The sequence below is a fragment of the Malurus melanocephalus genome, unplaced genomic scaffold (genome assembly GCF_030028575.1).
Source record: "Malurus melanocephalus ecotype Western Australia unplaced genomic scaffold, MMel_1.1 scaffold_405, whole genome shotgun sequence".
Lineage (NCBI taxonomy): Eukaryota > Metazoa > Chordata > Aves > Passeriformes > Maluridae > Malurus > Malurus melanocephalus.
The window spans coordinates 635,111-661,262 of record NW_026623637.1 but is presented as its reverse complement, the minus strand read 5'-3'; the positions used below and the strand labels follow the sequence as shown (position 1 = coordinate 661,262).

The following is a 26,152-nucleotide window of genomic DNA, read 5'->3' as shown; positions in this document are numbered from 1 at the left end:
AAAAAAAACCAAAAAAACCAGGCACATCTTCAGCAAAATGAAGTTGGTTGTCATACGTGGAAGTCACTTGGAGTGATTACAGGTCTTCCATCCCTTTTCAGGGGAGCATCTGTCATGTGCCATAGTTCAGTAATTCTTATTTCTATTACAATGTATGAATTAGCCAGCTATTTCAACTTGGCTGTACAGAGGGAAGGTGACAGCAATTGACATTTCTGTCCTCCAGAGGGACAGAAACAAAAAGGTCGTGACTTCTGCTTAGGCATGGACACAGAGTCGGATCCAACTTTGTGAGGAAATTCTCTTATGTGACTATAATATCCCTTTTGTAGAGTGTCATTGGGATTACCTGAAATGTTGCAAAAAGTGGAGGAGGAGTTTTCACCTTTCACAAAGGTAATGCCTTTCAGAGCATTACAGAGGAATGATGAAAAGCAGATCAAATTCTATTCAACTACTATGTATAAAAGTTTATCTTAAGTTATTATTTTCTTCTCATTTATAGCATGGCCGGACCCCCCTGCATCTTGCTGCCCACAAGGGTCATCTCCACGTTGTCCAGGTTTTGTTGAAGGCAGGTTGTGATCTGGATATTCAGGATGATGTAAGTAGAGACAACCTTTTTACTTGGGGTGGAGGGGAAAAGGTGATTTGCAAATAACCATAGACCTTCACTTCTTTGAAGTAGGATAAAATAAAAACAAAATCTGTCTGTTTTCCAGTTCAGAGATGTAGCCTCTAATTTGGAAATGCAAAAGTGCGTGGGTAACAATGTAAAATGTGGTGGTTTTCAGTGAAAAGCTTGGTCCTCTTGCTCAAACTGGAGAGCTTTATAAGATCTGTGCTTGTGCCTGGCAGGTGTGAGAGTCATCACCTGCTGCTTCTTGTACAAATGCACTAGGAGTTCATTGTGGGAACCTGCTGGAGGATGTCAGGTAGGGGACACAACCCAGTGTCATGTTTGCCTGAAGTGGGAGATGCTTTTTGAGTAGAGATCCCTCAGCATCCAGAGCAGCTGCCTTTAGAACAGTGCCTTGCCATGGGGAGATCATCCCCATGGCACCATGTTTCATGTGGGGTTGTCACATCTTTCAGGTTATTGTGGTGAGGCATCAGCACCAGCTTTGAATTTAGCAAATGGTAGTTTGTTTTCATTTGGTAAAATAAGTAAGTTACTGGAATTTCTCGGCTTTCTGTAAGAGTAGTTCAAATCTTGGACTGGGCTTTAAGGCACTTTGGAGTGACACAGTTTTAGTTCCCTCATGCTGGTAAAAAAAGGTGTGGGCTGAAATGTGCAACATGGTCGAATAACCATGTTTTCTTCAAATTTATTACTAACTTGTGATGGCACTCTGGAAGAAGTTTGAGGAAGGGTTGCTTTTGTTAAATGTGTATAGCAGTTGGAAAACTGGTTTCTTTCTCTGCATGTGTAGCTGATTCCCTGTGAGACGTGAGCAGTCTGCCTGACAAGCTTGGGGCTGGGGTGCTGATGTGGCCAACTTTCTACAGGGAAACTTGTTTTTCCAGGAAGAAAATTTGCTTCCTGCACTCTTTAGTCTTTCCCTATGCCCATCTGTGAAATGGAGCAGATTTGCAAGTGCAGTGGGAGAATCAGTTTATTCAGATGTACCCTGGCTATGCTTTTTGACTTCTCCCAGCAGAAATGATTCATTAGGTATTTAAGACAAAATTGCAGATACTTTACAAATACAGTCAGTTTTCCTGAGAAAAGTGCTGCTTTAAGAAAGCAAGAGCTTCCACTGACTTGGTCAGATTTGGTGTCTGTGGAAGCTGATTTTTGAGTAAGTCTGATTTATTTGTTTTAATCCTCTAGGAGTAAAGTCTAGGCTGTTTATATGCAAACATGATAGCCATAATGGAAAAACAGTAAATCAGTGTTTAGCATCATTTCAGTTCAGTGAAGAACTGTGCCCTTGTAGAACTACTCAGCTCATAGAAGACCTATTGTCTTGTGAGCTTCTCAGGGGCTTTGTTCCAGACATTTGGATACTGCTTCTAAATGTGGTGGTTAACATGAAGAGAATAGATGCATGCTGGATTCATAGATACTGTTTCTTTAAAATGTATTTTGATTTGGAGCTCTGTATTTAGTAGTAGTAATTTGGCTGGGATTGAGGAGAGTCTCAGGAGTTGCTGAATCTCGATGGGTGTATTTGGATTTGTCTCAGAGGAGGAGGAAGTCTAAAACTCCAAATGAAGGTTTGTGCTTGCGATAGGTAGTCACTAAAGTATTTCTGCTTTCCTTTTACTTAGGTCTTCAAAGAAGGTTCTCTGTTTATGGCTTCTCCTTGTGTAATTAATTTTTACAGTTTATGCCCCACAGAATATGTTTGTAGTCTCTTTTTTTGCAGTCTGTTGATTATGCCTTCTATCACTTTTACTRTATGCTTATATGGCAGTGAAGGCATCTTAGTCTCAAGTGTTGATTAACATCTGTATGTTTCATTACTGTTTTTCAGGAACACAGATTTAGGTTGAGATACGAAAATGCTTGTGAGAGTGCGGAGTATTATATTTAATTGAAAAGCAAATTATTTTGCTGAATCTGGTTTATGGCATTGTTGTGATAACACACAAAAAATGAAAAAGATGACCTACATTTTATTTTTCTAAATTACAAGAGAAACTTAAACATTTTATTTTGGGGTTTTGATCAAATTTAAGACTAAGTTTTAATTTGCTAGATGATAAGCAGAAACTTAAGAGCTGCTGAATGTTGTGGACAGATTAAAATGCTCCCTTCGTGTTCTACAGATATATTCTCTAAAACAGTAAGAACCGTAAGAATTAGTTGAAGAATGACCTCCAGTGGCCTGGAGTGGGATTATTACGAATTTCAGCCGGTGGAGTCCAGCTCTGTAGAGTACGCCACTCCGAGAGCTGACTCTTTCCTTCTCCCTGCCAATACTGACAACTCTTACTGGGATCCCAATGCCATCTCTGAATGGTCAATGAGTGTCCATACAGCACACACCTCAGAAATAGTCCAGGAGAAAGTTGTCCCGGTGAAGGAAATCAAGGATGAAAAAAATAAGAGAAACCAGAAGAGAAAGGCTAGGAAGGAACCTAGAAGAACAGAAAGAGAGAAGGAGGTTAGAACTCTCGTGCATCAGCCCTGCCCCGTGCCTGTTGCCTGTCCCGGTGCATGCTGCGAGTCCCCGGCACGGCGCTCCGGCATGGCCGAGCTCCCTGCGCTGCATGGCTGCATGGCCCGCTTGGCGCTCCGTGCTCTGCATCCACTTTCCTGCCCTGTCTGCACCCTTGGAAATCTAACTGGGAAAACTAGTTGATGTAAAACAAAAGGCCAGAGGCTCTGAAACTTTCCTTCTGGAAGCTCCAGTTTAGGCAGCGGAAAATTAGTTTCAAATGGAACAATAGCCCAGGGTTCATAATTATTTCTAGTGAATGAAAACGTGCAAAGTGGCTTATTCCTATGGTCCCATTTCATTTAAGCTGTAATTTGTTTTGTTCATGATTATTTTTCATGCCTTGATCACTCCTGGTGATCATTCATCATCGTTTATAGTGCAGAGTGAAGTTGTTGTTAACTGTGTATCGTGACTGCTTCTCTGTAGCAAGAGGAAGAGAGCAGCACAGAAATACRGAGAAACATGAGAGCATATTCAGTTTCTTTGTGTACAGCTGCCTCAGAATATCCATATAGGCTTGTCTGCTCCTGCAAGTACATAACACTTGTTTTTATTTTGACTTTAGAATATTTTGATGCTTCTGYTGTGAATTCAGTGGCTTAATTTTATATTCATGACTTTACAAGTGCCATTGAGCACTTCGTGTCAGGGATTGAAGCTGTGAGCTTTTGCTGGTTATTTTGGTTGTTTATTTTTTGGTTGGCCAAGTTGTGGATCCTTCATCCSTGGAACTGTTCAAGGCCAGGCTGGATGGGGCAWYCTGGTCTAGTGGAAAAGGTGTCCCTGCYTATGGCAGGGGAGTTAGAACTAGATGATCTTTAGGTTCCCTTCCAACCCAAACCATTCKATGATTCTATGATTTTGGTACAATTCTCTTGTAGCAAGATAATCTCTTGATTTCTGCAAACACAGAAAGACAGTCAGGAGGCAAAGTGTGGCATGAGAGAAGGGCTCTGGAGAATAGGAATGTGCAGGAAAAAATATGGTCGTTGCAGAATAGGAATGTTGCAGGTTGGGTTTTTTTAAATCAGAGAAAGGAAAAAGTAACATGTATTGCAAACGAATGTAAACCAAATTTCATTAATTTGGGTCAGTAGAGTAATAGAGACCCCAGTAACCCAGGAGAGCTGTCAGAAGTCTACCTGAGACTGTCTTGGAAGTCACTTGTGTTATTTCCGTTCCCTTGGGGTGAATTTTGGGTGCAAGTAGAAGCCTGCCCAGTTTCCAATGTCTTGGTCCCAGTGGTTGCACCCACTGTTTTAAGTTAGTCAGCACTTGAGGAAGCTCAGGAAGGTGCAAACACCAGGACACCGATCAAATGCCACCAGCCATGCCAACACAGAAGTACTAAAGAAGGGGTAATGTTGAGTCCATGGGTAAAAGTCAAGGTTTAGGTATTGTGAATATCGAGGGTTTTTTCCCTAAAAGTGGAGAACTTTCAGCACTGCAATGCTTTCATGGCAACACAAACTGGGCAAGTACCGCTACCTCTGGGCTTCTGTGGAAGAGCCAGTGGCCACTTCCTTCACTGGCCTCATTTCAAAGGGTGGTTGCTGTCCCTGCAACATGCCTGGAATTTCTTCCAGCAAATATGTGATGAGGGCACTCACAGGGCCAGAGGCAGGAGGGGAACTGCCTGCATTAGGGCTGTGCAGGGCCAGGGTGTGTGGTGCCACTGTGATACAGTGCCCTGTACCCGCCTTGCCAGCTGACAGGTCCAGCACGCTGGGGTGGAATCTCCTGAGTTTGAGTTGCCTTYGGGGCTCAGCAGAGTCTGAGAAAGGGCATTTAAGATTCACCAGTGTAGACCTTAGTGCTTTACTTCWGTTGAGCCTCACTTAAGTCTTTTTGGCTTTGGGCCCACATCTGCATTTAGGCAGACTGTTGTTTCTGTCAAGGTCATGTTTCTGTGACACGGCACTAGAGTTGTCTCTCTTCATTCTGCAGTCTGTTCCTAAAGCATAAATCTCTTGCAAATGGGATCATAAATTGTGCCCAACATAATAGTCTGGACAGTTAATACGCATTTACCGGTGTAATTGCTCTCTGAGCCTCTGGATCAGACCCCTAATGCTCTGCTAAAGGCAGAATTCTAGTGAGTGCTTTCAGAGACAGTTATTTGAGCAATTAATAAAAGATACACAAGTCAGTGATTACACTGCCTGAAAATTCATGCTGTGAAAAAAACACAATTCATCTGTTTTCTCTGACTCCATGAAAGGCAAAGCAGGGATTTGCTCTGCTGCTGAGAGGGAGGYAAGGCAGGTTAGAGAGTGCAGTGATGCAGGCTCTGTTATTTATGGGATGGCTGTGCCCTCCATGGCTGGGTTGCTCAGTGACTGTCACACAGAAGCCATCACAACATGGTGGTTCAACTTTCACAGTATTTTAGCCTAATGTTTGTGCTGAGGTATAAGAGAACAGCTGACCAAGTCCTGTCCTGTGCTGCTGGCTGAGGGGCCTGGGGTGGTAGGSACAGACCCTCACCAGGATATTGGTATGTGCTTTCTCTTCCCTGGGAGGCACCTCAGTCAGTGAAACAAAGTTCAAGACATCCTTTGACACTCCCYGATATCTGGATGAGGGATTTATTTTGTCCAGTCAGGGTGTGGGTTGGGCCTGTCTCTTGGATGCTTGTGTAGGGAAGATGTCAGCACCAAAGCCCAAACCTTGGGCAGGARGCACCTGAGCCTGCCATTTGCAGGACTTGTGTCCCTTCACCTCAGTAGGCTTCCATTTCAGGGACCAGAATATATTCTGGGACAAAGATAAGGCGTGGCTGAAGCTGTCCCAGTGCTGCTCTGCACTCTCAATGTATGGCTTCCCAGCACACAGGTTGGGGTTACCAAGGGACACCTGGTCCTACATCACTGAGTGCACTGTCCATTTTCCAAATAGACAAATGTGTTTGCTTTAAATTSAAATGAAATGCTGTTACACATAGCTGTCATATCAACAAAGCTCCAAAACTGAACAGTCTTTGACCTCACTGCAATTACTTTGATAGGGACAGGAACAGCATTGATTTAAAATGTCCCAGTAAGAAAATTCTTAATTACAAACCAAATCCTGTACAATCCATTCCTGCACCCAGTTTCCCAACTGTAAAGCCATAGGAACCAACCATTTATTGTTCAAATTCCATCCACTGCAATGGCAGTTGATATTTTGTTTTAGTCTGTTTTATAATATCTTCTGTAGGTTTGGTGGTAACATCAATACCACCTGGCAGGGATGGGTTGGCAGAATACATTCCATTTCATGATGGTCAGATGAAATGACTTTTGCACTGTCCCACATTACTCACTACTGCAGTAACAGTAGCTGTGTGATTATCAAAAATCAGATATCAAGTTCTTCCTCAGTTTGTTGGTGAGCAGATTTCCATGTAGTCATAGTCATGGGGAACTATTTGACATCTGTACTGGTGAGATGGTATAATTTAAACATTTTCCATAACATTTTGGTTGTCTTTGAATTTGGAAATACACAAGTTCAGAGCACTTACAGTGCTGTCMATTTTCCTACACTTTTTGTTTTTCTGGAAGTCCCATTTCCTGGAAGCATCACTGTCTTTGAAATCTCTTAAAAGACATTTCCAGTTGCAGCAACAAAAGTAAAAATACATAGCTAGAAACAAACAAAAATAGCAGTTTTTTTAAAGCACCTTCAATGTAATTTTTTAAAATCAACTTCATGATTATAAGGCAATTTAATGATATACTGGTAGGGATTRCTGAAAGGTTGTGGTTGGCAGTGCTCATTTTTTTATAGATTAATAACTATTTTGGTGTCTTTAGCACAAAAGAATCCCACCAAGAGCAATTTTTAAGTCAGTTGCTAATTGCCTTTGAGAACAAATTRTTCAAATAAGCCAATTATCTACAGACTTGGGCCCTGTGGAACAGAAAATCCAGAAATGCCTCTAGTTTCAGTATTTGATATAATATGCTATTATCTGATAAAGATCTGTAGTGGAGAAATTTTGTATCTATTTAGGACTTACTTCCCGCAAGCTTTTTTTCTTCAAGACACGTGGCGTATCTCTGCCCTGCATATATTTGTGGTGACCATTATCTAGATAAGCAGAAATTGATTGAATTCCCAACCTGTTTATTCACCCCAAAAAAGTCTCTGTGCAGCTCTGAAGCCTCTTTGTTCCTGGACTCAGGCTGTGCTTCAGCATTGCTGGTTCAAAGCAACTTTGAAGGAAAGCCAAGACCAGTTGTGGAGCTACTGCAGCTCATTTTCCCATTGATCCCTGTCTTACGTCCCTCCTCACTGCTTCTTAAATCTTTCTCTTGCCCCTCTTTCATCAGGTTCTCACCAACATGTACATAAAAATATACAGATAACCCCTGATGGGCAGGGACAATGGTTTAAGTCTCTCTAGCCTTCAGTTTCTGGAGGGATTGCAGAAAACTAACTTTGGGCTCTCTAGCTAGCAGATGAGTTCAGCAGTTGTTAGAGAGGACATAGATGGGCAGTCAGACAAGATGGCCACATCAGCATAATTTCTTTTGGAAATTTGGCCATAAAAGAAATAAATGGTAAGAGACTTGCTTGTTGCTGCTRCATGGTAGGTCAATTAGAAATGAAAGTCATTGGGATCTCAAGATTTGCTCGGTTGAGTGAAGCAAGTGGATGTTCCTSCAGTTGTGATCCTCATCGTAAAGTTGCCTCCACTCTTAGCACTAATTGGTAAATTCATCAGAGGTGCTGAAGAGACCGATCTCATCTCATGCTCCTTATCCTAAGCAGGGCTGATGGAGCAATCAGAGCCAGAACTGGAGAGCCTTATCCAGTTAGTGTAAGTCCTGGAGGATCATTATGATTAATTACGACAGCCTGTAATTCCCTTTAGTTCCCTACAGATAYTGTTGAACTGTTAGACACATAGAGCCAAATGTGTTCAATTCCCTGCCTTCTAATACTGCCATGTTTTTGGAATGCTTCAGCGCTGTATATGGAATTGTGATGACTTGCAAAATTTTGTAAATGGTTTGTAGCTCTCTGATACTTTCAATAACTTCATTAATCTTGAAAACTTTAATRGTAGTTGTTTAGGAGGACTGTTTTCAAAAGCAGCTTGGATTTAAACAGTATGTGTGTCGAAGATGCAGCCCCTCTGTGTGTTGTCTGCATTTGCATTGAGTCAAAATGAGGTGAGAATTGTACCGTTTACAAATTTCCTTCTTTTTGCAGGGTGACCAGACAGCRTTGCACCGGGCTGCTGTTGTAGGGAACACCGATATAATTGCAACTCTGATTCAAGAGGGCTGTGCTTTGGACAGACAAGACAAGGTAACAGACAAAACCAAAGCCCTTTTGGGTGGCAGCCTTGCCAGTCAGTCGTGTTAAGGTCTCAGAGAGAAAGTTACAGTTTATACTCCTTAGTAATTGTCTGATGCTTTGAGAGTAATGGGAGCAAACATTGAATACATCTCTTTAATACAAATTACTGATTTATGTTATGCTTTTATATTAGGCTGATAGTTTTTGTTTTAAGAGTCTGTTCTCAGCTCATTAAGGGATGAATTAAAGGAATGTACAACTATACTACACCCTACGCAMAACACTGCACAGTTCCCATGATTATCCCWGAAACCTGAAAATCCCMGGCTGTAAGTTTAATTTAAAATAARTATAATTAATTCCAAGCTCCAGACAAATAACAATATTTTCACCCTCTTCTAAAAATAAAATAGAAAATAAGCTAGTAGGAAATGAAAATATTTTCAAAGAGAGTAGGTTGGTTATGCAGCACCTAACCTTCTCTTGTGTGTGTGCTCTTCAGGATGGGAACACTGCTCTTCATGAAGCTTGTTGGCATGGATTCAGTCAGTCTGCCAAAGTGCTTGTTAAAGCAGGAGCCAATGTTCTTGCCAAGAATAAGGTGAGACCCATGGAGGAGGAGCTTTCAGTTCTGGTCTAAGGTGACTGATTCTCAGAACTGGAGATTTCTGGCCATGGCATTTCTCAGCATGCAGGGRACCAGCTTTTAGTGGGATTTTTTTCCTTCTTTTTCTTTTCATTTATCACGCCTGGATGGTTCATCCACAGGCATTAGGAAATTCATATTTTGACAGCTGAYGCAGGAGAAACTCAATAACGCGTTGAATGATACATTAATTACAGCTGAGGAACACTGCCATTCCTGTGGAAATCGCCATGGTGCTCTAATTTATACTGRGGAGATTCATTGTGATTGGTGTGATTTAAAATGGAAATGTACTAATAAGAAAATGGTATTGAAAATCTGTTTTTTTCTAGAAATTGAACAGCCAAAGGAATGTAAGCCACAGTGGGAAACAAAACAAGAGAAAAAAAAAGCACCTCTTGTTACTAAGCTTTTCCTAATATATTAGCATAGTCTCTCTCCAGAATCTTGTAATGAACCTGGATTATGTTCTGTTTGGTATTTATAATACCTTGAGAGCTGTGTAGAGGAAAGAATAACAAAGTAAAGGGTTTTAGTTCCACTCTAATTGTTGTAACTGTGGGCACTACAATTCAGTAATTCAGAAGTTAATGGAATAGTCGAGGGAATGGTGGTAGCAGCCCATGGTGTAGCAGAGTCAGAATGGCTGTGCTGCTGGGTTGGCCAGATCACACGGCTGGCACTGTGCTCTGCATTACAGGGAGAGGGCTTTGGGATGGCTTTAGGGGATCTCTGAGTGTTTTTGGTAAATGTGTCTCTAAAGCAACAACTGAAAGGGTCTGGGGAAGAAAGGAGACAGCTGGTCAAAGTATAAGATCTACAGTAAAAAGGCATGTTGCCTGGGCACAGTGTTTCTGTATGTGCACGTGTGTACATGCACTGTGGAAGCATATGTTTGTACAATTGTTGTGACTTTGGGTCTGTAATTACATTATCTTCGATATTATTCTATGTGTATTTCTTCTTTTATGTTATTTCAACTACCTCTTTTTATTTTCTGTAAATTACTTTTGCTGTAAGGAGCACCTAGATTTGTATCACRGGTACTTTAGAAAACTTCCCATGCTTGTCTATAAAGTCTTGTGAACCATTATGCTCCTATCTCTGGATACTCTTTGTCTGTGTATACATGTACACTACCATAARGTGTGGGCTTAAGATGCAGGTCTGGTTATCCTGCATGCTTGGGTGCCTCAGGGAATTAGAAGATTTACAATCCAGTGTATGTCARCTCTCTGGGAAACTATGTGCACAAAATAGCTCAGCAGGGTTGATGGCTGAAATAAGACTGGCAAACTTAAATACTGCCTGAGCAGCTCCKGTGCTGGTCTTTGATCTCTTACCCACACAGTCCCCTCCCTTGTGTTTAACTCTTTGGGTGGTTTTTAATGGACAAGATGCACTCCCAGGAGCTGCTGAAAAATGTGAGAATCATGCATGCTTGCACGTGCTTTTACCCCTTTTGTTTTCCAGAAAATTGAAGAGCTTAATTCTACTTAATCCTCAAATGGTTTCTCTGCTGTCAGCTTTTTGTGTCACTGTTGACAAGGGATGATCCATATGACAGCTTTTCTGGCAGCCAGGGTTGAGTGCCATGTGTGGGAGCATCCCACAGGCTGTTGACTTATASCTGGCATTGAGTGATTTTGGATGGATAGGACAGATGTGAGTTAGATTTGCCAGACCTGTGAAGCAGCAGACAGTGGGAAGGATTTGACACTGGTTTTTTGGGTAGCTGTATTCATCCTGTAAAGCAATCACCCAGAAGATAGAGTTTAATTTCAGTCAAGYTAGCTTAATAAAACCTCTTCTGTGTGATAGATCATCCAGTGAGACCAGTTGTAGCTTKCTTTTTAGATTCTTCATCAGTCTGTACATTTCAGTGAAGAGTGCCAGATTGGTACAACTTGGACCCTCTCTCCCTCTCAGGAGTTGGTGAGAGATTTGTCACCCCACAGGACACGAGCCAGATGAGCCACTCTGTGAGCTCTGACCATTGGCACTGCAATTTGCCCAAAATTGACATCCTCACCTGCTGCACAGGACCTCTGCCTTCCCACCAGGACCAACCAACCAAACAGCAAATGACAAAGACATTGCAGAGGCTTTTCAGAGATAAACCTTGGATGGAAAAAAGGGACACTTAAATGCAATTTAGCTGAGAAGAAAAATGTTCTTGTCTGCAACAGCTTAGAGACTACATTCAGGTCTGTAATGTGGAAGTGAAGACCTAAGACAATATCCAAGAGTTGGCCTATTGTAATTAAAACCCTGCAGCTTTGATCTGTCTTAAAAGCAAAGGGGACAAATTAAAGRACATAATCAAGGTGAACAGACAGTGTAGTAATCCTGGGAAACCTTTTTACCTAAGGTGATTTAATTTCTAGCTCCCAAGAGCCAGAAACCCTGAATGCTTTCAGGCCAGCAAAAACCAAATGCTACCAGAAAAACTTGTCAGACCAATAAAATTGTTCACTGTGTTAGAAAGACGTTGCACAAGCCAACACTTCTTTGATTTCTGCCTACCTCTGCACATTTGCTTCTTTGAAGAACCATAGCATGAGATCTCTGGGGCTTGGGTGGCTTTTTGTGCTCCCTTGTCATCTTGGCTGGAGACTGGTGTCTCCTGAACCTCAAAGCCTTCTCAAAGCCTAAAATCTGCATCCTGCCCAGGGAGAGCACCTACAGAAGCCAGCCAGACTTCGAGCTGGTTTGTGTTGTGATATTGTAAGGAGACAAGAGCTGCTGTGACCCTGGTCTGCCCAATACCCTGCAGCAGTCGTGGCTGGGATCAAAGATCAAGGATCCCATGTCATGGCAGTTTATTTCTTCGTGCACGGGGGAAACCTGAAACAAAAGAATTATAGTTCTTTAAGTTAAATACTTAATATTGTTGTTTGATATTATTGAGTGAGACAGTTTCTAGAGTTCCTTCTTCCTGCAAACAGATGTGACCAATGCAGATATCATTAGACTGTTCAATTTTTGCCTTTGTTATATCCCAGGTAAGCCATTGCCAGAATGAAGAGGGATTTCAGTTTCTGGGTTCATTCAGCTCGTGTCTTTGGGAAAGTAACAATTTCCAACCTTTGGGTGGATCTTCTTGTGTGACAATCTGTGAGGATTTATCCTTYAATGCTTATGTCCAATTTCTAAATATGGCTTTTTTGTTTTCCTGTATTTCTCTAAGGCAGGTAACACACCTCTTCACCTGGCTTGCCAGAATAGCCATTCCCAGAGTACTCGTGTTTTGTTACTTGGAGGATCTCGAGCAGATCTCAAAAATAATGTGAGTTTTGGAAATAACATGTGTGACTTTGTTTTAACTATATTTCTTTAAGTTGTCAAAATACTCAGAAAGACCTTAAGCTATGATTTTTATTATAAATTATACTTAAAACCACTACTCAACCATTGCATTCATCATACACAGGAATGCTTTTGGTAGGACTGAGCGATGCACTATTTGTACCCAYCTCTTGAGCAGGGATAAAATGAGCCAGATGGGATTTTGCTGTTGCACAGACAGTGGTGAAGGCCTTTAGACCTGCAGATCATACATAGTGCGTTGTCAGTCTGTCATATGAGGTAGATTCAAGGTGGCTGCAGTTTCAGACAGCTTTCCTTCTATTTTACAATGGTTCTGGTGTGATAGAAAAAGAAACCAAACTGTGAAAGGAAGCCAGATGTTTTTGTCCCTGCTTGATAATGAAATGGACAGAGAAATGGAAACCTGTGGGGTTTTGCTCCCAGCTGCCAGGCTCAGCTGCACAAGTGCCACCCTTCATGGGAATGCTGCTCTGGCCACCACTCCGCATGCTTTCTACATTATGTGCARCCCTAAGTTGAGATCCCAAATTGCATTTTTGGTTTGTGGTTCAGAAGAACAGATTTTATTGAAAAAACGTAACTAACTCAGGGTTTATAAAGTGCCAGTAAAACAGCATTTTATAATTCCAGTATTTTCCAGTGTTTCCCTTCAATGGTTAAAGAATTCACACTCTCACCCTGTGTGATTCCAGTTCTTGCTAAACTTTCCCAGCCATGACAGCAGATTTTGTACCRCAGAGAAGACAGCATTGCTGTCCTATGGAAGTGTGTGGTATTTACCACTCGTTCTGTTTTAAAAGGATTATTTCATCCCTGAACACCATGACAAGTACAGGCTTTCTCACTGTGATTACATGCTCAGAGCTTTGTTTCTGTTTGCAGGCAGGAGATACCTGTCTGCATGTGGCTGCTCGTTATAATCACTTGCCCATCATTAGGGTGCTGCTCAGTGCTTTCTGTTCTGTCCATGAAAAGAACCAGGTCAGTGCATGAACCTCATTGTGACTCTGTGCCCTTTGCATATGGCCAGTTGTTGGGAAGAGGAATTCCTACCAAAGTAATCCTGCTTCACTCTGTGTTCCACTGTACCACCAAATGCCTAAGCTTTTAAGAACAGCCTGAAAGTAATGGCATATCAGTGGTTTATTATTTTGCCATCGCATTTGCATTATTTCTTTAAAGCATTGCTTATTTATGATGTGATTTAATGATCTTATAGCCATTACAGAGACACTGTGAAGCACAAATCACTGACATCTAGATGCTGCTAAAATGTGAATTCCTCTGGAAGACTTTTCTTTGCTGCTTTTTGCAGTAAGGGGGATTAAGAGGACATAAAAGTGAGAACAAAGTATGCTCTAAATTCGAAGTAATGATYAGTCCAGCCTAGGATTAATCATCCATAGTTGTTTTATAGAGAAGTAATTGATTGCTGTACTTATAGCATGGCCTAATTGGGTGGTAGAAAGGAATGAAATTAGTACATTAAAATATGTTAAATCTGCTAAATAAACATATTATGTGGTGCTTAACCACATTTTCTCATGTTCCTGGGAAATTTTCCATATGTTGTTGAGGATCATAAAGATGTTCTCTGAACTGTACATTTAATCTTCTTTCTTCACTATGAGATATTACAGCAAACAAAATGGGTTTCAGCATATTAAATTTACTATGTAATTTTATTTGGAAATTAGTTTTTTAACTTGCAAAATGTGCTACTGAATATTAAGATCAACTGGTGTGAACCTGGCCCAGAGAGACATGGGGAGAATGAACTTTCCTTCATTCCCCAGCACCACCTGAAGTTGTTCCATATTTGCCCMTAGAATGATTTAGGAGTACACCTTATCTAAGTTAGCAACCAGCAACAGATAACCCGAGGAGATCTAATTTTATGAAGGGAAAATGCAAGACCAGGGGGACAGGAGGGCATTGTACACACGTGTCTGGTCTCACATGAACAGCTGCTGGCTCTGTTACCGGTGCTCAAATCTGATCACAGCTGTCTTCACCTCACTGCACCAGGACAAGGGCAGGGCAGTGTGTCAGTGCTGGACCCAGATTGCCTCCTGGCTCTGATCCAAAATCAGTTTTTCATGAGGAATMCTGTGAAGAGAATGCCAACCATCTCAGTGCTGGTACTTACCTGAGTATYTCTGAGTAATATGATACATGACCACCTGCACACTAAATAATCAAACATGGGGGGGGAAAAAGAAAGAGGAGGTTGTGGTGGGAAAACTTGTTCTATCCTCAGATGTCATATCTATTTGCTGGAGGTAGAGCTGGGCTGTCTCCAAGCTGTATAATGTGTCACTTGGTTTAGATAAATCAGATCACCAGCACCCCAGCTGCATTTCTCAARCCCAGGCTGAAGTAGCTCTTTGACCCCTCCTGTCATCTTCCTCCTCACTCAGTTATTTTCACTGACCAGACCTTACTTATGCTTCATTGTTGCATCAGTAAGTGTAGKTTTTTTTCAGCTCTGAGTGTCTTTTAGGAAGGTATGAATTCTGTAAGGTGAGACCCAAGGACTTGTGTCACACTTTTGTTTTCTGCTTTTTGACTTGCAGGCAGGGGATACTGCACTCCATGTAGCTGCTGCTCTAAATCACAAGAAGGTGGTGAAGCTGTTGCTGGAGGCAGGGGCTGATGCATCCATCGTCAACAATGTAAGCAGGACATGGAGTTTCTTTGGTATTTTGTATTAATGTAYAGTCCCTTCAACATTCTTCATAGACTTGGTAGAAAATACTTGGTTGTGAAGTGTTGAATTATATCTGGGTAAATTAAAGCAATTAGTCACTTACTCTTGTGCACAGAGTATGTTATGAACTTGGTTGGAGAAATTCCACATTTCCAGTAGCTTGTGTTTTGAAGGAAATGCTGTTTTCTTTTTCCCCTCAGGCAGGCCAGACCCCTCTAGAGGTTGCCAGACAGCACAATAACCCCGAGGTTGCACTCCTGCTCACTAAAGCATCCCAGGTACGCTACACATCTCTTGCCAGCACACACATACACACAGAGCTAAGGCCACTAACTYTGGGAGGCTGCATCCTCTGCTCCATGTCTCTTGCTGTGAAAGGTTCCTGTGTTTCTGCTGGCATTGTGGGCTGGACTCAGGTCTATTGACACAGAGCCTTTCAGCCCCCAAGGTGAGCAAGGTGTGCAGAGTAAGCCTCTGCATGAAGTGCTGTCACCGGTCTCTCTATTCTGGCTGACAGAGGGTGAAGCAGTCAGAGGCATTTGTTCCCTGCCATAGCCCAGGGGTTAGAAAGTTGCCCTGTACCMGAAGCTCCTGGGTTGTGCATTCTGCTGCCTGCCTCAGGCATGTCCCACCCCAAGTTCTCACTGGAGGATGCTTTGCAGYGGGGGCAAAATGTCCTGTTCATATTTTGCATCTGTTTGTGAAATGCTGTGATGCTCTTCAAGCCAGAAGGCAGCTGGRAGGGCATGAGACCAGGTGCAATCCTTGCCCTCCTCCTCCTTGTCACTGCTGCATGAAAAGGACTGGGCCTGGCTTGGAAACCAGCCCAAGGACAGCAGAAGAGTTGCTCTCCTCCTAGGGGACAGCAAGTGCCCCAACAGACTGAGCTCAGTACTGGTGTGTTTCCACAGCCACAAACACTGACTTTGCTTGGCCCATCAGTGTCCATCTGGCAGTRCACTCTTCTTTATCTGTGTCCTTTTGGACACACAAGGAAAAGGTCTGCTCTATTACTTGTCTTCTGTGGTAGGAGAGAGGATGACATCACTGAGTAACAGTGTGGTCTGCCTTCAGGTCTCTCGTTTTAACCGTGGGAGAAGCCTGAGGAAGAAGAGAGAGAGACTRAAGGAGGAAAGGAGAGCTCAGTCGGTGCCACGGGATGAAGTGGTACAGAGCAAGGTACAGTGTKGCATTACCAGCTGGATCTGCTGTGAGGAGGGACTGTTACTAAAATCCACCAGGACTCAGTCAATTTGGAGCCATCACTCGTGCATGGCCACAGCAGCTGCTGGAGGCAGTCTGTTGTGATCTGTTGCTAAAGCACTTCCCACTCACATGTGCAGAGCTTTAAACTGGGCAATCAAAGAAGAGGCTCCTCTTCTCATCTCTGCAACTGCTCTGAACTCCCTATCTTTGCTTCAAGCAGGGCAGTGTCTCAGCTGCTGAYGACACACCGAGCAGTGACCAGCCCCCAGAGAGGAAAAACAAGGAAAATCCCCAGTCAGCCTCACCAGATCCCAAAGGGAAAAAGAGCAAGAAGAAAAAGCCAAAGGAAAAGGTATCAGTAGATTTTAAAAAGCAGAGAAAGAGGTGGGATAGCTGTTCAGAAGTGGTGTGTCGCTCTTTGATGTGTTGGGGCAGTAGCCCCACCATGCTCCTGGGACAGAGACAGTCTTTGGATAAAACTGATTTTTGCTCTAATTKTCACAATGGATTTGTCCCATTCCCACCAGGAGTAGTTTACCAAGGTGCTCATATGGCAGAACATTGTGTGTATGTTGTGCAGGTTTCAGCACTCTCGGACCCCATCTCCCCAGCTGATCAGCAGACACTCCCTCAGCCCCAGAAAAACGTGCCCAAGCGCAGAAGCAAACACCACGGCTCCTCTCCACCCCCTCCCCACGAGGTCCGAGCCTACCAGCTCTACACACTCTACCGAGGAAAGGATGGGAAGGTGATGCAGGTGAGCCACTGCCCTCACAGAGGGAGACACTGGGAGCAGTGTGTGGGGCACAGTGAGGTMATGGATAGAAAATATCCTCCACTGACTGCACTCTCAGGGGCATGAAATCATAACTTGAGACTGGTTTTCCTTGCTAGGGCTTCAGCTGCATTTTAGCCTGAAGGCTGGCAAACAATAAGCTGGGTTTGTGCCTGTTAAAGACGACATAAGTAGTTTTGATCTGCAAAGATAAGGGGTGAACAGTGATTGGAAATGACATGGGAACTTTCATGATGCACTTTGAAACATTAAGAGTTCTGACAGGAAATGAGAAGAGATTTTCCAAGGAAAAGCAGTGTGAGCAGTGAAAGCTTACTACCTAAACCAAGAGATTGAGTAAGCTCAATARATTTTGTTCCAAATTCTTTCTGGGTTTTTCAGCATGTTTTTGGGGATTCTCTTTACTGGGGGCAGGATTTCTATAGAAACTGGTTAACAAATAAGCCTGGAGCTACGAGCCCACGTGCATTTATTCCAGTTTGGAGAATGGTATTTTAGTCACTTTATTACACAATTAATTACCAGTAGACTTTTATAAGAAAGCATAAAAATARTCATCAGATTGTCCTGTAGACATTGTTTTCTTAATATTGCCKTCCTGTACTCCTGGGAGGTCTATCCTTTCATTTCCTCAGCTTCTTGCATCCATCCATCAGCTCTTGTCAGTCCCTTGCTGTAGTTCAGAATTTCAGCTGATTCTGGAGATTATTCAAGTCAAACTTCAAAGGCTTTACTGGCTGTTTACTGCTTTCCAACCTCTCTGTGTAATGTTGGGAGAATTTTCAGACAGGGACACTACGGAATYATCCTATAGCAGACATCAGGAAGGATGAAAGACCTTTCATATATCCCCAGGTATCTCCCTGCCCTGGGGATCTGATGGGACATAGGAAGGACTTGTGTACAAATCTCATCTATTCCCAGAGATTATTTTAATAGAGCTAGACTCCCATACAGTATTTCCTGAAATACATGACAGGCCTCTCTTCTCTTCTTTTTTGCTTGTCTGTCTTCTTTCATGCCCTGAGGCCATGAATAGCAAACATAATTTCTGAAGTGCATGTACTTCTGAAGCTTTCTTTAGAACTCAGCAAACCACCCACCTTTCCCTGCCAAGGGAATAACCCCCAGTTTATGAAACACTGCTGCAGGGCTAAAGAAGAGAGGGAGGCTCCTCTGCAGACAGATTCAGAGCAGCTGCTTTGGGCTACCAGCACAGTCCCTGAAGGGGCCAGTTTCTGCCTTTGGGCTGCAGAGGAAGCTGATGAGGATTAGCTGTCCTTACTTTTGTGGCCTTTTGTGACGATCTCCCTGAGACATTTAAATGTGGTCAGTGCAGCTGCCCTTGCAGAGAGGCCATGGGATGGTGTCAAGGGCACGCAGAGGAGTGCCCAGCAGGCAGGGGGCAGCTGGGTGCCAGCAGGGTGAGAGCAGAGAAGCAGCAAGGCCTTGCCATTCAGTACTGAAAAAGAACAGARCACATTATTAGCGTTAGGTTAAAAAGCAAATGCACACAACCCACATGCATCCACAAAATCACTTTTTACTTTTTACAATTGTGAACAGCATTGAGACACTGGATGTAGGCCTGTGATGTGATATCCTCAGCCAGCACACACGATCTGAGCTCAGTGCAGCTTGAAGCCCCAGTGAAATCAACATTGCTGTGTCCATGCACACCAAATTAATCCTTTTGCAGACTGTGCTTTTTCAACAAACAGCCTKTTTGCTGAGCAGCTGTAAGATACTGTCAGGAGGGTGAGATACAGTACATGGGAGAGAAGAACACAAGACTGACTAAAGGAGGCTGTGATAACGTTTCAGGTTTGCTAAGASGGGATGTAGCAAGTAAATGTATCATCATTCCTTTTAGGCACCCATAAATGGATGTCGTTGTGAGCCCCTGATAAATAAATTGGAGAATCAGCTGGAGGCAACAGTGGAAGAGATAAAAGCTGAGCTTGGGACAGTACAAGATAAGATGAATATTAAGCTGGGCCAGATGGAAAGCAAAACTCAACATCAAGTAAGAATATGACCTGGAGGTCTGCTTGCCCATATGGTTTAGAAACATATCCCAAACTTTATTGCTTCTCGTGTTGTAAAAGCAAACCTAAATTCTTAATGCTCAAGTCCAGGAACTATGACATTCCACCAGGAAGTGATGTTGCAAAACATCACATTTAATGTGTTAATTGGCTACTAGTGCTTCCTTGGACAATGAATCTTAAGAGCTTGAGCCATTAGGAAGGACAGAAAGCAGTCCTGTGGCTTGTCAACATATCATTGTCAAAATGCCTCTTGCTGTATTATGTATGCATTGAAATTCAAGATCCTCTACATTATTTTTTATTTTGAACTTAGTAGTTATTCATTGATAATTTTGTGATTGAACCTCTTTGCAAGCTACATCTAATTGTAGTTGACAGCATTCCTAGAAACAAAGACTGAAAGACAGACTGTACCTTGATTTACCGAGTTCACAGGTAGGGGTTTGGTTTCTGACATGATCATCTCAGCTGAACTGTGTTTTCCCCCACAGCTCCGTGTTTTGGACAAGCTCATGGCTGAGCGACTGTCAGCAGAGAGGACAGAGTGCCTTCACCGGCTGCAGCAGCACATGGAGCTGGAAAAGAGTGAGGGGCAGAAGCGGCAGGTAGGGCTTGAGACAGCTACTCCCTCTTTGATTGTACYCTGGTAGCTCAGCTCAGGAGTTTCATTCCAGCAGGCAGAAAACATCAGAGATGTGTCTCATCTGTTTAAACAGGTAAAAGAGCTTCAAAGACAAATTATTCCTATTCACCATCTTAGTCACTAAACSAAATTTATTAAGTTTTTGCATTAGAAATTAGGAATGCAAAATCCAGTCCCACTGCTATAATTCAATTTGCTGTGTCTCTAGTGTGAGATCTACAACAAAATACCATTTTTCTAACATAGTGATTTGCAAAAATTTCTACCACTAAATTTATCAYAGTTGGTCTTTCAGATTTTGCTTCATTAGAGGACATATGCAGGAACATATCCAAATAGTAAAAAAGGCTAAGATCTGTGTTGTTCCTTTTCCTTCTCATCCATTTCTTTGTAGGCCCTTGGAATCTCTCCCTTCTTCTCTATCTGAKCTTCTTTTTTCCCCCATGTATTAAAAGACTGAAGTTCTTTCTACTCATGTTAGCAGCAGGGCACCATCTCCAAGCTGTGTATTACTGCCAATAGTAAAGTCCTTTTTTTGTATGCTTGTTCAACTAGCAGTACAAGAATAACTGCTCCTGTAGAGATCTAGCTCTTGCCCTTGCAGCTTCTGCAAAAACTCACCATTTAAAACCTGCTGAGAAATTTGTGTTTCTCCTCTCACACAGGTGAATTTAAAATACAATTCATTTTCTCATTATTGGTATTCTTCCAAGAACTGAAAAATATACTTTGTGCTAGGAAAATGTCATGAGTGTTTGTAAGACTCTTCCAAATCAATGTTAAAACAACTGACAGCTGCAATAACCCTTGCATAAGATACTGATCAAGATATTTGGATCTAACATCCACAAAACACTTTTCTCCAAAGAAAATTACTTACCTAATTAAAGCAGCTTTAATTTTTATTTCGTAGGAGATGTAAGTATTATATTGGCTTCTGAATGTCTAAGCTTGTGCTCTRTCTCTTTGTAATCTCCAGTTAAGAAACAAGATGCTGGAGTGATACATCAGGTGAACTGAATTAAGCAATGTCAGCTGTTCCTGCTCAGTTGGGTCTAATTGAAACTACTGAGAAAACAGAATTGGGCTTTACTAAACACATTGACTAAATATCCTTGTGCCTAGGATGGCCTAACCTAAATTCATACCATATGAACAACAGGATGCAAAAGCTATTCCTATTTTAAATTATTTAAATGCTTCTGCAGCTGACACTTATTAAGCATCTGTGTAATCTGAAAGCTGTTAGTGATTTGTCATTTAGAGGGGGACTCACTTTATAACTGAATGAACAGAGAAGCAGAGGTTCRTAATTGTATAAAAGCTGTCCCCCAGAAGTATCTAATTTGAATCTCACTCTTAAAAATACTTGGTGATCCTTGCACTTAGAAACTGTCATTGACTGTATGATTAAACAAGTCATCTCTGATAGTGGACTCAGAGTTGCACTGGAAGTACCATATTCATATGTAAGAGGTGGTAGCTTGGACTAAAGAGGCTACCTTTCATTAGCTACTGCATAGTTCTCCACCTTTTCTGATTTGTGGTCCTTTAAATATTCCCAGTGGCAGCATGCACACCTGAACAGGGAGTCTAAGCCCACAGATACCCAGCTTGCTCTCTTTATCCCTGCCACATGTCCTCAGCAGCCCAGGAACCATAGTATCTCATCATAGGATCATGTAATTTACAGTCTCTTTCTGATAGATTTCCTTGGTTGATGAGCTGAAGACCTGGTGCTTGTTGAAGATTCAGAATCTGGAACTCAAGCTTTCTGGAGATTCCAGGTCATCAAGACCAAAATCAACTTTGTCCACTTGTGAGTCTCTCACTGAGACCCTGGATACTGAAAACAACCCCCACAGTGCCAAGGACTGTAAAGCCAACCAGCCTGTGCTGCAGTCAGAGGGTTCCCACCAGCATTCCTATATCACACTTCCAAATAGCCTCTTGGAAGACGGGGGAAGGAACAGAGTCCAGATGCCAGAACAAAGCTTTGGGCAACACTTTTGCGTTAAACAAGATGGAGCACTGGGTACAACCATGTCAGGTACTTAGATGTCATATCCATTCAAGGGCCAGCTCATTAATTGAAGGGTACTTGTATTAATACCACATAATTYTGGTGGTGTGCTTTCCCCCATCCATATGCCTAATGTCTTGGGATTTCAATACACTTCAAGGCAGCCACTGGGAATATTTTAAGATATGTTTGGGTGGAATTCTGCTAACTTTTCCTGATGCTTCCACTAWGTCTTTGAAGCAAAAGTCCTTTGGTGCTTTGACTAACTCTTGGCTCTGGAAGCTTTTGAGGAAAAAAAAAAAAWGCASCATGGCCAGGTTTCCACAGCCAAGTAGAATGCTATGAGAACCCTGGCTTCTGTAAAATACAATGTATATGTCCCCTAAACACTATGCAAAGTCAACAGACATGGATGCCCCATCAAACTACAAAGCATATAAGAGATCTTGTCATACTTGAGTGTAAGCTATTMTCCATTGGAACAGTGCAAAAGCATCAAAATGTGTGACCTTTCCAAAATTACTGAGATGTTGAGTTTTGTAGAAGGAGGGAGGTGATAAATATCAGCAGACATACCCTACTTTGGAAGTCTACACTGAGGCTTGTTATATGTCCTTCTGATGAAGTGACAGATCACAGAACGGTTTGGGTTGGAAGGGACACTAAAGATCATCTAGTTCCAACCCCCCTGCCATGGGTAGGGACACTTTCCACTATACCAGGTGGCTCAGAGCCACATCCTACCTGGCCTTGCACACTTCTGARGAATTAGGCATCCACAACTTCTCTGGGCAACCTGTGCCAGTGCCTCACCACCCTTACAGTGAGGAATTTTTGCTTAATATTTATGTCCTTTGCCTGTTGTGCACCTGTAGCCCCACAGCTATAATGTAGCACTTCCGTGCCTGGGCCAGCTTTTCTCTTTTAATGACTGAAGATGGGATAAACTAATATAACCCTGTATAATACATACACAAAATCACATCATTCATCAAAGAGTGAGGACTTCTGAATGCTAAAACAAATGCCCAGAACTTTTCATAATATATTGTCTATAATTTATTCTATAGGTACAGAGCAACAGGCAGTAGCAGGCGGAGAAGTTTCTTCTTCTGCCCCAACTCAAGACGTCAGGCCAAAGGACAAAGCTGTGAGTGCCAGCACGTTCCACAGGTTCCAGCAGGAGCTGCCCTCCTCCGAGCTTTCGGGCTCCAAATTAAGACACGTTAAAGTTCAAGCTGCTTTGCAGCCGTTGCCTGAACYTGCAAAGACTGAACCACAGAGCAGCTACTTCATTGACAGAGGAACTCAGACAAAAAAGTCCAGCAAAAGCGGGCAGTCGAGGCACAAAACTCTGCACCACAGCGGGGCACAGCAGGGCCAGGAGCAGCAGCCCTCAGCCCTGCCTGCCCCCCCGCTCAGAGACACCTCCCAGGCCCTGGAGATAACCCAGTACTTCTTCGAGGCTGTTTCCACGCAGATGGAGAAGTGGTACGAGCGGAAGATTGAAGAAGCCCGGTGCCAAGCRAATCAGAGAGCGCAGCAAGACAAAGCTGCGCTCAAGGAGCACATCAAATGCTTAGAAGAGGAGCTCAGCAAATTAAGGACTAAGGTGCAGAAAGAGAGCTAGCACCTGCCAAGCAGGTAGTCAAGCAACAGGACTCATTTTGGAACCTGCTGTATRGCAATCTGGAATATTGATAGATAGKCGTAGTGCCTGTTACATCCAAACAAAACACTCTTTTTCAGGAGTAGAAATAACTTTGGAAACTCCATAACTGAGGAGAGTTCATATGCAAACTCTATTGATACCGACAAGATGCTGCAGCTTAGATCCTTTCTTTGTTATTCCAAGAGTCTGTTAATATTGCACACTCAGTTTCCAGATACTGCTTGAARCCAAAACTGCATTAGTAACCAAAACTGCTTTCTGAAAAGGGAATTTCCTTACTTCCACACAGGACACAGGCTAGATGGTTCCACTGTCAGCTACATGTAAACATGTTGTGATACCAGTACTGAAATAAATCCAGGATGTGTGAAAGCTTTTGACAGAATTACTTAGCGATGAAGAGCTATTGATCCTATTTTAGATACTCCCAGGGCCTTTCTCTAGTCAGTGGAGAGAAGCTAAAGAACACACTCCAATTACAARCCCAGGCAGGTGTCAGATGCAGACTTCCAGCTGGAAGAGGGGCAGGCAACCAAGGAGGGARAGGCTAAGGTGACTCACCACGTTAGGTACAGAGGCTTCAGCTACCACTTCACTTTTCTCTTGGTTTTCCATTACTCAAGTGCTAAATCAGATTTCTCTTTTTTAATGGTGTCCTGGTTGCAGAGCTCCTTGTGGTTACACTAATGTTGGGGCTGTACTCCAGTAATTTGACTGAGAAGCTTTGTTTAGGGCATGGATGGCAAATATTTGACTGTAACAAGGGTCTTATTTGTCAGGTGTAAATATTATATAAATCTCTTTTCCTTCAAGTAGCAAATGGCTGAATTGTCTACTACTGAAGAAGCTTGSAAAAGTCCTTTATCTAAGAAAGTAAAAGCTTGGCTCCCTGTATTCAAATGTTTCTTTTTCTGCAGTTGGGATTTTTTTCCCAGCACCTTGTTCAGACTGTGTGCCTTTGTTCCTCTGAATGATTCCTCTCTGTTTTTTTCCCTTGTATCTCTAAAAAGGAGACCAGGCCCTGCTGTGTCTACAGGTTTTAGGACGAATAGTCCCACAAAACAGAACTCAACATTCTAAAGCTTTTAYCAATGTGTTTTGCTATAAAATCGAAACTTTCATTGACCAGTGTCATCCATGCTGACAGACTCCAGATAATCTAGAGGCACTGTAACTCAATTCATCTGCACCCTTTAGGGTTTCCTCTTTATACCTCTGAGAACYCTCCCTAAGATTCTGTTAGAAAAGTAAGTTTACCTACCAAATCATGATAGAATAGTTGTTCAAAATCAGTTCTAAYACAGGATGGTACTGTTATGCCAAGGAGAAAAATACGTTTTTTCTGTACTGAGGAGCTCTAAAATCAATACAAAATATTTTACAGTGTTGAAGATGCCATTCACTAATTAGTAATTAAGCTTTTGTCTTCTTAGCAGGTGTATAAAGCAAAAAAGTCATACTGTATAACAGTATTTTCAAATTCCCTATTAATGCACTATCAAGACAAGAGAAGTGTATGTGCAGCTATGGAAGTACTAGTTTTATTGCTCTGATTTCTGTAGTCTAATATAGACACTTTGGTATGTTTACAGTTTTGTTTAAGCTACAGTAGGAATGCACAAGCATGCTATTGAAGTTTTGTATCACCTGGATGAAGTTAATGTTTTGCCAAGCAATTAAAGTAAGCGTTGCTCAGAAATCTGTGGTGTAATTTTCTAGCCAGAGAAAACTGTCAGTCCTCTCACTTGACTCAGAAGGGGAAGCRGAAAATTGGACTCAAGACTTCTAAGCTTTTTGTTTGTGGTTATAAAACATGGAAATGGAGTCTGCCATCTGTCCTGAGGGAGGCTGCAGGGACTGAGTGCTGCCTGCTGGCTGGTGCAGGCACCCATRTCAGAATTTACAGGCACAGGGCTGAGTTGTGCATGGATCACACACACGCTCCTCAGCTTGCCCAAGAGAGAGGCTGTGGCTTTAGCTTGTCCACTTCACATACGGACCACACTACCAAAGTCACAGATTCAAGTAATTTAAGTAAATCCCCGTAATTACCAAATAATTTAAGACAGTAACCTGACTGCAGGTTACTGATTTTAGAGGTTCTCTGAAGTAAATGAGGGTACAGTAAAAGAAAGGGAAGCATTTTCTGCTAATTCCTTTCTATACCACTCCCTTCAAAACTCTGAAGGATTTTACAAAATACATGTATAATCTATCTACCTTTCTCTGCAGTTCTATTTACTTACCCTTGTAGGCTGTGCTTGGACACCATAAGGCTTCTGGCTGGCAACTTTATCTTGGCAAGCCCAGAGCAGTGGAATTAAGAGCAGCGGCACTCAAGAGGTCAGCATCTGTCCAGGACCCTGCCTGTCAATTCTAGCTTGGGATTATGTGCCTGCAACCTGGAAATGTACAAACTGGGAGTCAAAGGAGTAATGCAGGCTGAGGGCTCCAAAGGAAGGCACTGCAATGAGGCAGCAGGGTAAAGCCAGGAGCAGAAATCCAAGCACTGGCTGAAAGGAAAGGGAAGGCTGTTGTGATAACTGGTTATGGCTTGCTCAGACAGAATTCCTTTCTAAGAAGCACCTTCACCTAACATGAAAAGTCAAT

At 42.5% G+C, this 26,152-nt stretch overlaps 1 protein-coding gene across 2 annotated transcripts; it reads left to right on the top strand.

Annotated features, from left to right (window-relative positions):
• Positions 1–2,783: 2,783 nt before the first annotated feature.
• Positions 2,784–26,152, top strand: ANKRD6 (ankyrin repeat domain 6). 2 transcript variants are annotated; one of them, XM_057379423.1, is made up of 14 exons: positions 2,784–3,113; positions 8,376–8,474; positions 8,968–9,066; positions 12,302–12,400; positions 13,324–13,422; positions 15,018–15,116; positions 15,352–15,429; positions 16,226–16,330; positions 16,578–16,709; positions 16,938–17,114; positions 19,027–19,179; positions 19,696–19,809; positions 21,555–21,897; positions 22,941–26,152. In XM_057379423.1, exons 1-14 carry the CDS (start codon positions 2,820–2,822, stop codon positions 23,498–23,500), a joined length of 2,451 nt encoding a protein of 816 aa, XP_057235406.1. In that variant the 5' UTR covers positions 2,784–2,819; the 3' UTR covers positions 23,501–26,152. The 2 variants fall into 2 exon arrangements, with proteins under 2 accessions (XP_057235406.1, XP_057235407.1); XM_057379424.1 differs by lacking the exon at positions 13,324–13,422.